At 46.0% G+C, this 15022-nt stretch overlaps 1 protein-coding gene across 1 annotated transcript in view; it reads right to left on the reverse strand.

Moving 5' to 3' along the window:
• Positions 1-15022, reverse strand: part of LOC140065866 (uncharacterized) — a 111522-nt gene that overhangs the window by 54312 nt on the left and 42188 nt on the right. Inside the window, exon 13 of the mRNA XM_072113426.1 lies at positions 13870-13994. Coding sequence (XP_071969527.1) covers positions 13870-13994 — 125 coding nt within the window. The remainder of the gene's footprint in view (positions 1-13869; positions 13995-15022) is intronic.

Genomic DNA, 15022 nt, shown 5'->3' on the forward strand with positions numbered 1-15022 from the left:
GGGGGGCATGCCCCCGGACAATCCGACTGATTTGGACTGAGCGTGGGCTTTAACTTTCAAATTGTGTTGCAAGATAAAGCACTTACTTGCACCACGAAGAAGAAGGTGAACTCTGGAGGACCTGGGCAGGGAAGCGACACATGCACGATATCGGGCGCACGATCTTAGTGAATCGCAGTAGAGTGCAGGATTCTGTGCACCTCTTTTGGACAGGTAAGTAAATGTGCCCCATAGCGTTAAACACCTTGGTCAGGAAAGGGGTTAGGGACTCTCAAAATTTTTTGTAAAATGCGGGAGTAAACTCATCAGGGCCAGGACTTTTACCAACTGGGGATTTTTTTATAGCCTCCGAAACGTCTGCCTCTTTAATTTCTTCCTCCGGATTCTTCCTCAATACTGGGCGTAGTTCTGCAACCCGTTCAGTATGGGAATTTGGGCTCATATCGGAGAATTGGCCTTTAATATTATACAGCTGACAGTAGTAAGAATGAAATCTTGCACTAATATCTGCTGGATCATAGGTGTCAATGCCCTCCAATCACTATTTTTAATCTGTGGGAGGAAGAAAAAGAAGTGTGCTACCACAGACTGAAAATATTGTTTAATTCAATCTTTATTGGTACATCAATTTAAAAAAAAAAACACACTGGGTAGAAAAAGTACAATAGCTTTCATCCATCCACAACCCCTAACCACAAATGTTGAAGCGAGTACAAACTACAAGGAATAATTGCCCAATTATAGACCAGTATTGATGACCACAGTACACAATAAATACAAGTTCATATACCCACAAGATATAAATACCTGGCTGCCAAAAAACCAACAGCTGCCAATGTTAAAAAAAAGTTATGCAAACAACAACCAATAAAGTGCAAGTGCAAAAATGTTGCTGATTAGAACATCTCAGGCAAGCTGGGCTAAACCCACACGAGGCCTAGCGCCCAGGTAAGCAGCAGGAAAACAATGGTCACAATACCCATCAAAACACCTGAAACTGGTAGGGGTGGGAGGCTCCCCATACGTTTCGTCGCTGAAAGCGACTTCATCAGGGGTATGTAGCCTCTAAGAGTGAAAGCTCATCTTAAATGCACTGAGACGGCAGACCCTCGGCCGAGGAACTAAGTATTGCGTGGCTAAGCTAACCATGAAATTTCACAACCAGTGGGTCGATATTCATAGGATTTTGATCAAAAACTGGAACATCTTGAAATCGGAGCCATGCTTATCCACATTTGTACCGCAGCGTCCACATATAGCGGCGAAACGGGCCCCAAATCTTAAAGATCAATTGTCTAATAGTAACTTTTGTAGACCTACACAAAGACTGGGGAGAGGGGTGGTACCCCAAGGTTCGTTTCCATGTGGGGACTGCTCTGTGTGTCCATTAATGCAACAAACAAAACAATTGGAGACCCCAAAAAATCACAAATCATTCGTTCTTCGACATTACATCAATTGTAAAGTAAGGAATGTGATTTATGCTCTGATTTGTCCTTGAAACAAATTATATGTTGGACAGACCACTCAACAACTAAGAAAGAGGATTCAACAACACATGTCCAGCATAATTAACGCTCAGTCCCATTTTCATCAAGGCAAGACTCTCTATTTAGTGGCCCTCGCATTTCAGGTTACATCATGGAGGCAAAATAAAAGGACTACGAGTTGTTGGACTGGATAGGGTGTTTACAAACATCAGGGGTGGAAATGCCACACTTGAACTCCTACGAGGTGAAGCCCAGTGGATCTACGAGCTGGGCACTCTTTCTCCGCTTGGAATGAATGAGGATTTATTGTTTACTGGTTTTTATAAACAAAGATAATGCGGTTGAGAACATGGCTGGGGTAAGTACAATTTTGTTATAATTATTTTAGCATGATTGTTCATTTTGTGGCACGTTCATTTATATTGTTCTTTTATTGTGTATTATCTTTATTAGATTTAATGCAGGTCTTTTATGCCTGTTATCCTCTTTATCTCACCTACTTGTAATGTGGGGCTTTTCCTCACCGGTTTGACACTTTTTTCACAGACAGTGACCACTTTAGGGTCTCCTGTAGTCTTTGGGTCCCGCTGACCCCTTTTCACATTTCCTCACTCTCGCAATAGCACCATGCACGCACTTTCTTATTTAATTTTTTCACTTATCAATTTGTACACTTCACTTCCATGTGTATTGTGATGTGCATGGCCCACAGCTTATATCCACTATACAAATAGTATAAAATTTGTTGATGCACTGATTTTCACTTTTTAATTTCACAGCATTCAATTACAATTCTAAGATAATTTGATTGATTGATATTTGTTTTCAAAATTCCTTGATAACCATACATGATGACGATATACAAGATCTTCAATTTCAACCCGTTATCTGTATTAACATCCAGCAACTCTACCCAGTGGAAGAACATCCTCTTTTTATTGTTGTTTCTAGAGATGAGCGAACATACTCGTCCGAGCATGATGCTCGTTCGAGCATTAGCGTACTCGTAACTGCTTGTTGCTCGGACGAATACTTTGCCCGCTCGAGAAAATGGCATCTCCCGCCGTTTTGCTTTTTGGCGGCCAGAAACAGAGCCAATCACAAGCCAGGAGACTCTGCACTCCACCCAGCATGACGTGGTACCCTTACACGTCGATAGCAGTGGTTGGCTGGCCAGATCAGGTGACCCTGGGATAGACTAGCCGCTGCCCGCGCTGCTCGGATCATTCTGTGTCTGGATGCCGCTAGGGAGAGAGCTGCTGCTGGTCAGGGAAAGCGTTAGGCTGTTCTATTAGAATAGTGTTAGGCAGGAGTGATTCTACAAGAACCCAACAGTCCTTCTTAGGGCTACAATAACGTTTTATTTTCCTTTTTTTTTGGTTTGCTTGTGGCTGGGCTTGCTGGCATTAGTAGTGCAGCTAGTACCATATTGTGAGGAATTTGCAGGGAGACTTGCTACCGTTGTGTTTAGCTCTTAGTGACACACATATCCACCTCAATACAATACAATAGCGTTATATTTTCCTTTTTTTTGTTTGCTTGTGGCTGGGCTTGCTGGCATTAGTAGTGCAGCTAGTACCATATTGTGAGGAATTTGCAGGGGGACTTGCGACCGTTGTGTTTAGCTCTTAGTGACACACATATCCACCTCAAACACCGAAGTGGGACAATTTATTAGGGGTTCGATTTGAATTACGCAGAGTCTGCTGATATATTTTTTTTTTACGTTAATTTCTTTTTAGAACTCACAGTAATCTGCCAAAGCAGTGTGCTTTGAGTGTGGGCTAGAAAATAGCCATAGGAGAACCCCAACGGCTTATTTAGGCCTACAATAGCGTTATATTTTCCTTTTTTTTTTAGTTTGCTTGTGGCTGGGCTTGCTGGCATTAGTAGTGCAGCTAGTACCATATTGTGAGGGATTTGCAGGGAGACTTGCGACCGTTGTGTTTAGCTCTTAGTGACACACATATCCACCTCAAACACCGAAGTGGGACAAGTGGTTTGATTTGAATTACGCCAAGTCTGCTGATTTATTTTTTTTTTACGTTTATTTCTCTTATAACTCAAAGTCATCTGGCACAGCACAAAATCCAGTTGTGTGCTGTCAGTGTAGGTTAGAAGCTAGCCATAGCAATAGGATAGCATCGTTTTGTTTAAAAAAAAAAACACACAAAAAAAAAAAATTTGAAGTTTACACTTTAATTTTGAAAATGTTTAACCCGAGGGCTAGGGGTAGAGGATGAGGGCGTGGACGTGGGCGTCCAACTACTGCAGGGGTCAGAGGCCGTGGTCCTCGGCGGGGTGAGACACCACCTGCTGATGAGGGAGCAGGGGAACGTTGCTGCTGAGCAATTTTCCGATGCCCAGGTTTTCCAACAGTCGCAGTCTATGGGTGATGATGACATTATTGACGTAGTGGAAGAAGTGTGTAAAGAGGTGTCGGATGATGAGGAGACACGGTTGTCAGACATTGGTGAAGTTGTTGTCAGGGCAGGAAGTCCGAGGGTGGAGCAGACTGAGGGATCGGAGGATGATGAGGTGACAGACCCAAGCTAGGTTGATAGGCCGGGTGAACACAGTGCTTCTGAGACGGAGGTGAGTCCTATAGCAGAACAGGTTGGAAGAGGCAGTGGTGGGGCCAGACGGAGAGGCAGAGCCAGAGCTGGTGCATCAGCGCCAAATGTTGCCCGTAGTCAAGCTCCCGTGGCAAGGGCTAGATTTTCAGAAGTCTGGAGTTTCTTTAAAGAAACACCGGATGACCGACGGACTGTGGTGTGCAACCTTTGCCAAACCAGGATCAGCAGGGGTTCCACCACTACTAGCTTAACTACCACCAGTATGCGCAGGCATATGAATGCTAAACACCCCACTCAATGGCACCAAGCCCGTTCACCTCCAGCCGGGCACACCACTGCTCCTTCCCCTGTGTTATCTGCTAGTCAGCCCCCTGCCCAGGACCACGGCCCAAACACCTCCCGTGCGAAAACCCCATCTTCGCCTCCACGATCCTCCACAGCATCCAGAAGCGTTCAGCTCTCCATACCCCAGACGCTGGAGCGCAAAAGGAAGTATAGCGCAACCCACCCACACGCCCAAGCCCTTAACGTCCACATCTCCAAGTTGCTTAGCCTGGAGATGCTGCCCAATATGCTGGTAGAGACCGAGGCCTTTTGAAACCTCATGGCGACGGCCGCCCCTCGGTATTCGGTCCCCAGCCGCCACTACTTTTCCCGATGTGCCGTCCCAGCTCTGCACAAGCTTGTGTCAGAGAACATCATCCGTGCCCTGACCAACACCGTTTCTGACTAGGTCCACCTGACCACGGACACGTGGACGAGTGCTGCCGGGCAGGGCCACTATATATCGCTGACGGCACATTGGGTTAACTTGGTGGAGGCTGGGACCGAGTCTGACCCTGGGGCTGCTCATATACTGCCGACGCTGAGGATTGCGGGGCCTACCTCGGTCCAGGTCTCAAAGGCCTACGATGCCTCCTCCTCCTCGCACCCCTCCTCCACCTCCTCCTCCTCCGAATTACCATCCGTGGGCATGGCGCCATCAGTCGGTAGCTCTAGGCACAGCAGCAGTGCCATCGCTAAGCGACAGCAGGCGGTGCTCAAACTGCTGAGCCTAGGCGATAAAAGGCACACCGCCCAAGAGCTATTACAGGGCATCACGGCGCAGACTGATCTGTGGCTGGCACCGCTGAACCTGAAGCCAAGCATGGTTGTGTGTGACAACGGCCATAACCTGGTGGCGGCTCTGCAACTCGGCAGACTGACACATGTCCCATGCCTGGCCCATGTGTTAAATCTCATAGTTCAGAGTTTCCTCAAGACATACCCCAATCTGTCTGATTTGCTCACGAAGGTGCGCCGCATCTGTGCGCATTTCAGGAAGTCCAGCACAGATGCTGCCACTCTCAGGGCAGCGCAGCGCCGCCTCCAACTGCCCGCTCACCGACTGTTGTGCGACGTGCCCACGAGGTGGAATTCAACATTAACCATGTTATCCAGAGTTTACCAGCAGCGCAGAGCGATTGTAGACTGCCAGATGTCAACTTCCACCAGAACTGGTAGTCAGGTCAGTCAGCTTCCTCAAGTCTACAATGATGAGTGGACGTGGATGTCTGATATCTGCCAGGTGCTGAGTAACTTTGAGGAGTCAACACAGATGGTCAGTTGCGATGCTGCCATCATCAGCCTCACCATCCCGCTGCTTGGCCTGTTGAAAAACTTTCTGGTCAGCATGAAGTCGGAAGCTTTGCGCTCGTCACAAGAGACGGGGAAGAAGATTCCCTTGTTGATAGCCAAAGCACCCTTAGGTCTGTTTCTCAGTGCATATCGGAGGAGGTGGAGGAGGATGAGGAGGAAGAGGAGGAAGAGGAGGAGAATGTTGGCGAGACACAAGAGGGGACCATTGTTGAGTCCTTCACTGTTCAGCGTGTATGGGCAGAAGAAGAGGAGTTGGAGGAGTTGGAGGAGGAGGAAATGGGCAGTCAGGCCAGTGAGGGGAGTGAATTCTTGCGCGTTGGGACTCTGGCACATATGGCAGATTTCATGCTAGGCTGCCTATCCCGTGACCCTCGCATTCAAAGAATTTATTCCAGCACCGATTACTGGGTATTCACTCTCCTGGACCCACGGTACAAGCAAAATCTTTCCACTCTCATCCCTGGAGAGGAAAGGAGTGTGAGAATGCATGAATACCAGCAGGCCCTGGTGCACAAGCTGAAACAGTATTTCCCTTCTGACAGCGCTAGCGGCAGAGGGCGTACTTCTGTGGGACAAGTAGCAAGGGAGAGTTGGCGAGCAGGCAGCTTTTCCAGCACTGGCAGGGGTACGCTTTACAAGGCCTTTGCCAGTTTTATGTCACCCCAGCAAGACACTGTCACCTGTCCCCAGTCTCGGCAGAGTAGGGCTGATCTTTACAGAAAGATGGTGAGGGAGTACGTAGCTGACCATACCATCGTCCTAAATGATCACACAGCTCCCTACAACTACTGGGTTTCAAAGCTGGACATGTGGCACGAACTGGCGCTGTACGCCTTGGAGGTTCTTGCCTGCCCTGCCGCTAGCATGTTGTCCGAGCGGGTTTTCAGTGCAGCTGGTGGCATCATCACCGATAAGCATACACGCCTGTCGACTGACAGCGCTGACAGGCTGACGCTTATCAAGATGAATAAAGCCTGGATTTCTCCGGATTTTCTTTCTCCACCAGGTGAAAGAAGCTCAACCTGAATAATGTATGCACTCCTCCTCCTCATTGTCCTCCTTCTCCTCCTCTTTGTACACGAAAGCATAGGAAACTGGCTATTTTTTGCCAGGGCCAACTGGCTCTAGCTATAGTACTCTATGTATTTAATTTTTCTGGAGGGCCACCTACCCGGTCCTCTGTTTTAAGCAATTTTTGGGAGTGCCACATACAGGCACTCAATCTATTTAATTTTTCTGGAGGACCACCGACCTACTCCTCTGGTTTGAAAACTTTTTTGGACTGCCACATACAGGCACTCAATTTATTTAATTTTTCTGGAGGACCACCTACCTGCTCCTCTGGTTTGAAAACTTTTTTGGACTGCCACATACAGGCACTATCCAAATTAAATTGTCTCCATAGCAGCCTCCACATGTCGTCTTTTTAGCTGGCTCCACACGTTGTCTCCATTGCTACCTCCACACGTCATCGCCATAGCTGCCTCCAAAAGTCGTCCATATAGCTGCCTCCATACATGGTCTCCTTATCAAACGAACTGTGTCAGGCAGAATTTTGGGTTCTTTTCATGGATTCCACATCAAACTTGTTAACTTTGTCGCCACCCTGTGTAATCCACAAAATATACTGGCAAACTTTTATCATTTACTGATATTATTTCAGCGCTTCTTGCGCATCTGTTTACATTCCCCTCACCCGCCATATCCTAAACTTATAAGAACGCTACTACACTTGATCTTATACAAAAGGTTCTTAGAAGTGCTGTTTGGGGAGTAGCCTAGAGACAGGGGCTTGGATTGGCAAAAGCTCGCCTGGCAGCGGAGCGCCAGCTCCATCTCAAGATCCAACTAACATAGTTTTAACTGCAGCACCTTTAATCTACTACTAGTTCACTGCCTCCATACATCGTCCCCTTATCAAACGAGCTGTGTCAGGCAGAATTTTCAGGTGTTTCACCAGATACATAGTGGAACTCGGCCCATCTGTCGCCGCCATGCTGGAGACCTGAAGTTGCAATCATAGCAGCGCAATATGGATGCCCCATACTGTCGCTCTTAATCATGGAACCATTTCCGTAAAAACAATTAAAAATAGAACCACTATGCTATTCCATTATTCCTAGGTGAATTATTCAAACGACCCGGCCTGCTTTGAAAATTATAATTTTTTCAAAGTAAACGCTTCTGGCCCCCAGGCCCATTTTGGGTGGGGAGGAGCCGAGAGACAGGGGCTTGGACAGGCGAAAGCTCGCCTGGCAGTGGACCGCCAGCTCCATCCCAAGATTAGGAAGCCTCAGAGGCATCCATGCATGCTGCCCCTGCTGATCCTCCACAGCCTCCACCAATGTCTCCATGCGCAACTCTCTATACCCCAGACGCTGGAGCACGTGAGGATATGCAGCACATCATCCCCTTATCAAACGAGCTGTGTCAGGCAGAATTTTCAGGTTTTCACCAGATACATAGTGGAACTCGGCCCATCTGTCGCCGCCATGCTGGAGACCTGAAGTTGCAATTATAGCAGCGCAATATGAATGCCCCATACTGTCGCTCTTAATCATGGAAGTCGTCTCCATGGCTGCCTCCACATGTCGTCCCCTTATCAAAAGAACTGTGTCAGGCTCATTTTTCGGATGTTTCACCAGATACGTTATGGAACTTGGTCACTATGTCGCCACCATGCTGTGTTATCGACTAAATATACCGTCAACCTTTTGTTCACATAGGAAATCATTTCAGCGCTTCTTGCTCACCTCCTTTGGTGAAGCCTGAGTCCATTTAGGGTATGTCGCCATGACACTCTCTAGCCTGCCGCTGCTGCCGCTGCCTCTGCATGCCGTCCCCTATAGTGTCAGGGTCAATTATTGCATGTTCTAGATGCTATCTAGCCTCATTCGGTCACTCTGTCATGGCCATGCTGTTGCCCATAATTTTGGCATAATGGTGCGATTAAGCAGCCTTAGAGGCATCCATGCATGCTGGTGTTTCCATCCTTTTCTGAGGTTCCCAGGTGTTTGGCCAAGCTTCCCTGTGCAGAGCCTTGGTCCCCTTGAAAAATCGGGAAAAGTTCATCTCGAATAACGAGTACCAGAGCATTTTAGTGCTCGCTCATCTCTAGTTGTTTCCTTACCTTTACCTGTGTAGTCCCATTTGTTTTTTCTTGTGAATTTTTCCGTTCAGGCATAGAATTCTATTGGAATTCTAAATGTATTTTTTTTTTTCCCGAGTGTACATACATATTTTTCTAATTATTATGTCAATATCTTCGTTACTTTTTGTCATTTTGATGAATAACACACTTGTGAATTATCATCAGAACTCTGTATCAACTATATATATCAAACGTTTATTGTAGAATTTAAGTCATTAGCTCACCTTGGTAGTGTTCATTATTATGTTACATCCATGAACTACACGTTGGGGGGATTTACTAATTGTGCCGCAAGGACGACTGTCGGCACCAGAGATCGTTCTCCGCAAAGCACAGCCCGATGTTTTAAAGTGGTGCACGGCTGTTAATGATTACTGGGTAGACGGAACTAATCAGAAGTGTGAGCCCAAATGTTACATGCACTGGGCCGTAATTTTGCACTCAGACCAATTTTTTCCTGGTCTATTGTGCGTTTAAATTTGCACCTAAAAATGCCGGCAAGATACACAGAAATATGGAGGATAATGTGGAAACGTTAGGCCACGCCCACTTGCGCCAAAAAAACCTGAAGGTGTCAGGATAGTCGGAAACATTTGTTCTTTCTGGCGCAAACTCATTATAAATGATGCGCAACAATTCTGCGGCCAAAAATAAGTAAAATCCCTGCATTTTTTGGGCACAGATATGATAATACATGTCCCCCACCATATGTCAAAATTACTTATTTGCATGATCGAAGGCATCCTGTTTTGGCTTATTGATGCTATATAACTAACGTGTGACGTCACTTAATTGTATCTCAGCATATAGCAACCAGTTAGCTTAGCCACGCAATACTTAGTTCCTTGGCCGAGGATGCACATGCGCAAATAGCTAGCCAGACGTGACACTGTGGGTTAACACTTCCGAATTACTGTCATACTTCCAGTTTCGGACGCACCGGATTCGGGAGATGCCGTCTCAGTGCATATAAGGTGAGCTTTCGCTCTTAGAGGCTACATACCCTTGAGGTAGTCGCGTTCAGCGACGATACGCGTGGGGAGCCTCCCACCCCTACCAGTTTCAGGTGTTTTGATGGGTATTGTGACCATTGTTTTCCTGCTGTTTACCTGGGCGCTAGGCCTCGTGTGGGTTTAGCCCAGCTTGCCTGAGATGTTCTAATCAGCAACATTGTTGCACTTGCACTTTATTGGTTGTTGTTTGCATAACTTTTTTTCACATTGGCAGCTGTTGGTTTTTTGGCAGCCAGGTATTTATATCTTGTGGGTATATGAATTTGTATTTATTGTGTACTGTGGTCATCAATACTGGTCTATAATTGGGCAATTATTCCTTGTAGTTTGTACTCGCTTCAACATTTGTGGTTAGGGATGGTGGATGGAATAAAGCAATTGCGCTTTTTCTACCCAGTGTGTATTTTTTGTGTACTTATGCACTTTTAATTGATTTTAATCCTTGTGTAGTTGTAAATTGATGTACTAATAAAGATTGAATTAAACAATATTTTTGGTCCGTGGTAGCACACTTCTTTTTCTTTCGAATTCTAGTTTGCTCAATTGTTGGCGTCTGGACCCTCTTATACTATAGCTGTGCTCGCCCCAATTGTTTTGTTAGGTGAATCTGTGGGATGAAGGTAACCCCATCCCTCGGGTGTAGCAGCCTCGATAGCGGCCTTCCAAATTTATATGAGTGCTCACACAAATGTCCCCTAAACCTCATGCGTTGTGAGAGATATTTCTGGTCTAGTAGGGAGACTCTATTGAGTCTCTGATTACTACTAAATCTGCGAAGAACCCTGCCGAGGTGGATTGCTTGTGTTGAGTTTCTAGAGAGTGTATGTGGAGTAGAGCAGTCAGTTTTGCCCACTTTTCTCTTTTCAAACACATGCCGTGTTCAGTGAACCAACTTTGCAGGAGACACTTGAGAGCTTGCTATTTCATCGGGAGCATACTAGGGTTCATGTCTACTGACTGTATTTAAGAGGTGAGGGTCTGAAGCAGATCCTCAGTGCAGAACGCATCCTTCAACAAGTTGTCGTTATGACACCAGCTCTAGGGGCATTGGGCATGGAGGGAAAAGTAAGGGATAAATATGTGTATATAGGAACATGGTCAGAGTGAACAATATTCCCAATGGAGACAACAAGATTCAAGGTAAGGGCTCTATGGCTGAAAATAGAGGTCAATCTGGCTATATGAGTCATTAGCAGGAGAGTAGAATACGCCAGATGTCTACTATTTGTAGATTTTGTAAATCTCCTCTAAGGGATATAGAGCCCCTGTGAGCGGAGCAGTCTAAGGAAAGATCCAAAATAAAATCCAAGTCCCCTTCTACTACTAATGTTCCCTCCAGAAAGTCCAACAGCTCGACTAGATATTTCCTACAAGTGGGAATTGGAGAACAATTGGACAGGTATAATGTTGGAAAGGTAAAAGTCTGCCCAAATATCTGGGCTTTTAGAAAAACATATCTACCCATCTCATCCATCTTCTAGTCCAGGAACACGTGTGGGAGCAACCGATGAATGGCTATATAGACACCCTTAAAGTGGGATTCGGGGTATGGAACCATTTGGAGAAGTATCGGTCTTTGAAGACTGGAGTATGTCCCATCTTAAAGTGTGTTTCCTGAAGGCTTCAGAGATCTCCTTTTCAGTAGAGTCTGCCGTGAAAGGTGTGGAAGAAGCTGTATGGTTGTACCTTGAAAGTCTATGGATTCAGACTGCCGAGCCTTGGCCATGATAGAGTAATAATCAACCCTACAGATGACTATGTAGGCCCTGGCTGCCAGGTGAGCTTGTAGAAAGTGGTGTGCTCTATCTAATTCTAAGGGAGTCTCTGCAGGAACCTCCAATAGCTCATTGAATATCAGTCATAGCGTGTCATGAAGCATTTACGGCAAAGTCTCAGGCAGTCCCCGAACTCTGATGTTATTGCGCCATCCCCTATTCTCCGCATCATCTTATTTGTCAGCCATATATTGCAATTGGAAAGAATGTGTCTGTAACGTAGTAGAGTGATCAGCAAGTTGAACTTGTACAGAGTTATTAGTAGTTGTACATCTTCCCACACTGCATTGAGTTCAGTGCTATATGATTGCTCTAGGCGTGCCAAATAGCACTCCATTTCTTCTTTTGTTGGAATTGCTTTGAGATGAGACTTAAGGGTGTGAAGGTCAGATAGAGCTTCCAGGGTGTGGAGTAGTAGGGCATGTTGTTGTGGGGTATCTGCCATGGACACGCCGCCATTAGAGTCAAAGTCAGCTTTAGGCATAGGATTAATGATTGCTGATTCGTGGCCTGGAGAGTGGTATGGAAGTAGTCCCTGCTGGATTGGGGACTGATCTGGGGAAGCATTCCAGGGCAAGCCATTCTTCATTATATCTGGAGGTGGTCGAGGGGCTGGAATATGGGTATCGGAGTTTCTTCCCTGTGAGGAAGGCGTGAAAGCTGGCAAAGTCATAGCCCATGGTGTGGAGGTAGTGGGAATGTTGCACGAGCCCTCTTTGAACAGCAGCTCAGACTAAGGCCTCTTGTCTTTCCAGAGGAAGGGAGTTTCTGAGGTTTGGCCCCAAAGGAGGTGAGTGGGGGCGCTGGACAGTGCACCAGAAGCATGTGCTTCTCTGGCTAGTGAGTAGTGCAATGGAATAGGAAATGGCTCTACTGGTCTCTTCTCTTCAGGCAACCTGCAGCGCTTAGGACCTGCAGTCCCTGAGGGTCTGGGAGAGGTGGCAGTAAATGGGGTACATGCTGAGGAGTCTTGTGTCATAGCGGGGCCCCCCATCACGGAGCCGGCAGCAGCTCCCAATAGACATGTAAGCTGTGCTGGCTGGGGTTCCTGCAGCCATGGAAATGATGGTCCTGCTGGAGGCCTAAAGTGACCAGGGCCTGCGGACCCCGAGGGTCTAGAAGAGGTGGCAAGGATCTGGGTATATTATGGGAAGCCCTGTCCTATCGCGGGACGCTCTGTTATGGAGCCAGCCCCAGCTTCTGATGGATATGTAAGCTCCCTCACGGCGATAGGCCCTTGCTGATGGCCTATCACCGTCACTGACCTGCTCTAACTCCCCTCGGCTGGTGCTGATGCGCCCATGCTCCTCCTCCGACTGTGGTAATGGTGAAGTCGGCAGTGAAGGGAGCTGCCGGTGTGGCCCGTGTTCATGCCGTACTATGCCCCTCATTCTCGCCGTACTTATCTCTCCATCTCTAGTGGAATAGATATCTTCTCCCCGCTGGGGGTATGGCCATAGGTCCCAGGCCCTCTTGTCTCAGAGCACTTGCTGCTGATGCGGGAGTGCAGGAGCCTGTGGTGTGTCTGTAGATAGGGCCGCCACATGTGATGCCACCATCGAGATGTCACCGGCTCAGAGCTGGACGATAAAAATCTGCTCATTCCCCGGGCCGAGGTACGCAGGAGAGCTGAATTGGGTGGTTTAAGGGTCTATCTCGGCTTTGGTCCCATGAAAAGCCATTCAAAGATACTGAGGAGTGGGTTAGGGTGGCAAAAACCCCAGATTGGTGCAGGAACTCAGCTCACACGTGCATGGCAGGCCACGCCCCCGCAATGCATTTTTAACGCAAAATTTTATCATTTCTTTAAGTTATTAAGACATATATGTATACCATGTATAAATATGGTATCTCTGAGATTGGACTGACCCAAAAGAATAAAGAGGATGAATCACCATACAAGGAAAATAAAAAAAAAATAGAAAATGGTGCAACTTTGCCTGATTACCAATTTTACAAATGTGGAACGTTGTTTTTTCCCAAGTTTCCAGTATATGGCACAGATTATTAAATGGTGCCACGAGGGGGTACAATCTGCCCCCAGAGATAATAAGCATCAAAAAAACAAGAAACAGGAGAGTAAAACATGGAAACTTAAAAATGTCGAAAAACTTGTTACTGAAAGGGTTAACATGACTGATCTAGAAAACTATTCATTTTAAGTCCAGAATATATTTTAATAAATGTACACAACTATAACCAAGGACCTATATCATATATACTCACATAAAGATATGAATAATTGTATCCAAATAGAGGAAGAGTTACAGAGAGATTTATACGTGGTGAAGACCCATCATCGGACACTGGGCATAGATCATCAAGAGTAGGTCCATATGGATATAGAAGATCTGATGAATAATTTAGAAAAATAAATTACTGCTAACGAGATGTTGTTGTGATGAAATGTAGAAAAGCAAAGCAATTACCAAAGTAAAAACAGGAAACTGTGCTGTTAGATGATTATGATTGAGTAGTCCTGTTAGAGATTGACATTGTTGTTGACTGCATAGAATTATTAGTATGTATTAAAAAACTGTGATGTAACAATATGTGATGGAGTAGTTATATTAGTGGTAGACACTGGGGAAGCTGTGCTTCTATCTGAAAAATTAAGACAATATAGTAATTCATTTACTTTCAAAATATGTACATTGTAGTCAATGGGGCAGATTTACTTACCTGGTCCTATTGCGATCCTGCGGTACATTGTTCAACAAGGATTCGGGTCCGTCGCGATTCACTAAGGTCGGGCGTCCAATTTCCTGCAGGTGTCGCTGCTGCTGTGCTGAGGTCTGCCGGAGTTCACCTTCTTCTTCCTGGTGCATGTAAGTGCTTGATCTTGCGACACATTTCGTTTTTTAAATTCTGTGGTTTTTCCGAATCCGTCAGGTTGTCTAACGGCCACGCCCCCTGCAAGCTGGCGCCGAAGCGCTACAATCCAATCACATGCACCAAAAACGGGGGAAAATGGAAATATTAGGGGAAAACCTAGTGGAATCGCGGTATGTGGAATGTTCCCCAATATGTCAATATTTCCAAATAATTAGAACTAGAAGGTCATCATAGTCAGTGAATCCCCATCGCCTTATTATTTCAGTCTGAAGGCAGATGCAGAGACTTATCTATTGTAATGTAAATAATTCACATGGCCTACAAAATAGTGGCCTTCTTGGTGCTGTCCATAGAAAGAAATGCTGGTGTTTGCTTTGTAGCTACTGTACAACTGTCCGTGTACGTAGCATTTTTTGAATAGGAAATTGTAATACCTGGCATAATAATGGAGCCCGGAATGGAAGGGTTTACTGAGGAAGAAATCTCTGATATTTTAGCTGCATTAACATACAGTATGTAGAATAAAACGCAGCTAATGCTAACT

The sequence above is a fragment of the Engystomops pustulosus genome, chromosome 6 (genome assembly GCF_040894005.1).
Source record: "Engystomops pustulosus chromosome 6, aEngPut4.maternal, whole genome shotgun sequence".
Classification (NCBI taxonomy): Eukaryota; Metazoa; Chordata; class Amphibia; order Anura; family Leptodactylidae; genus Engystomops; species Engystomops pustulosus.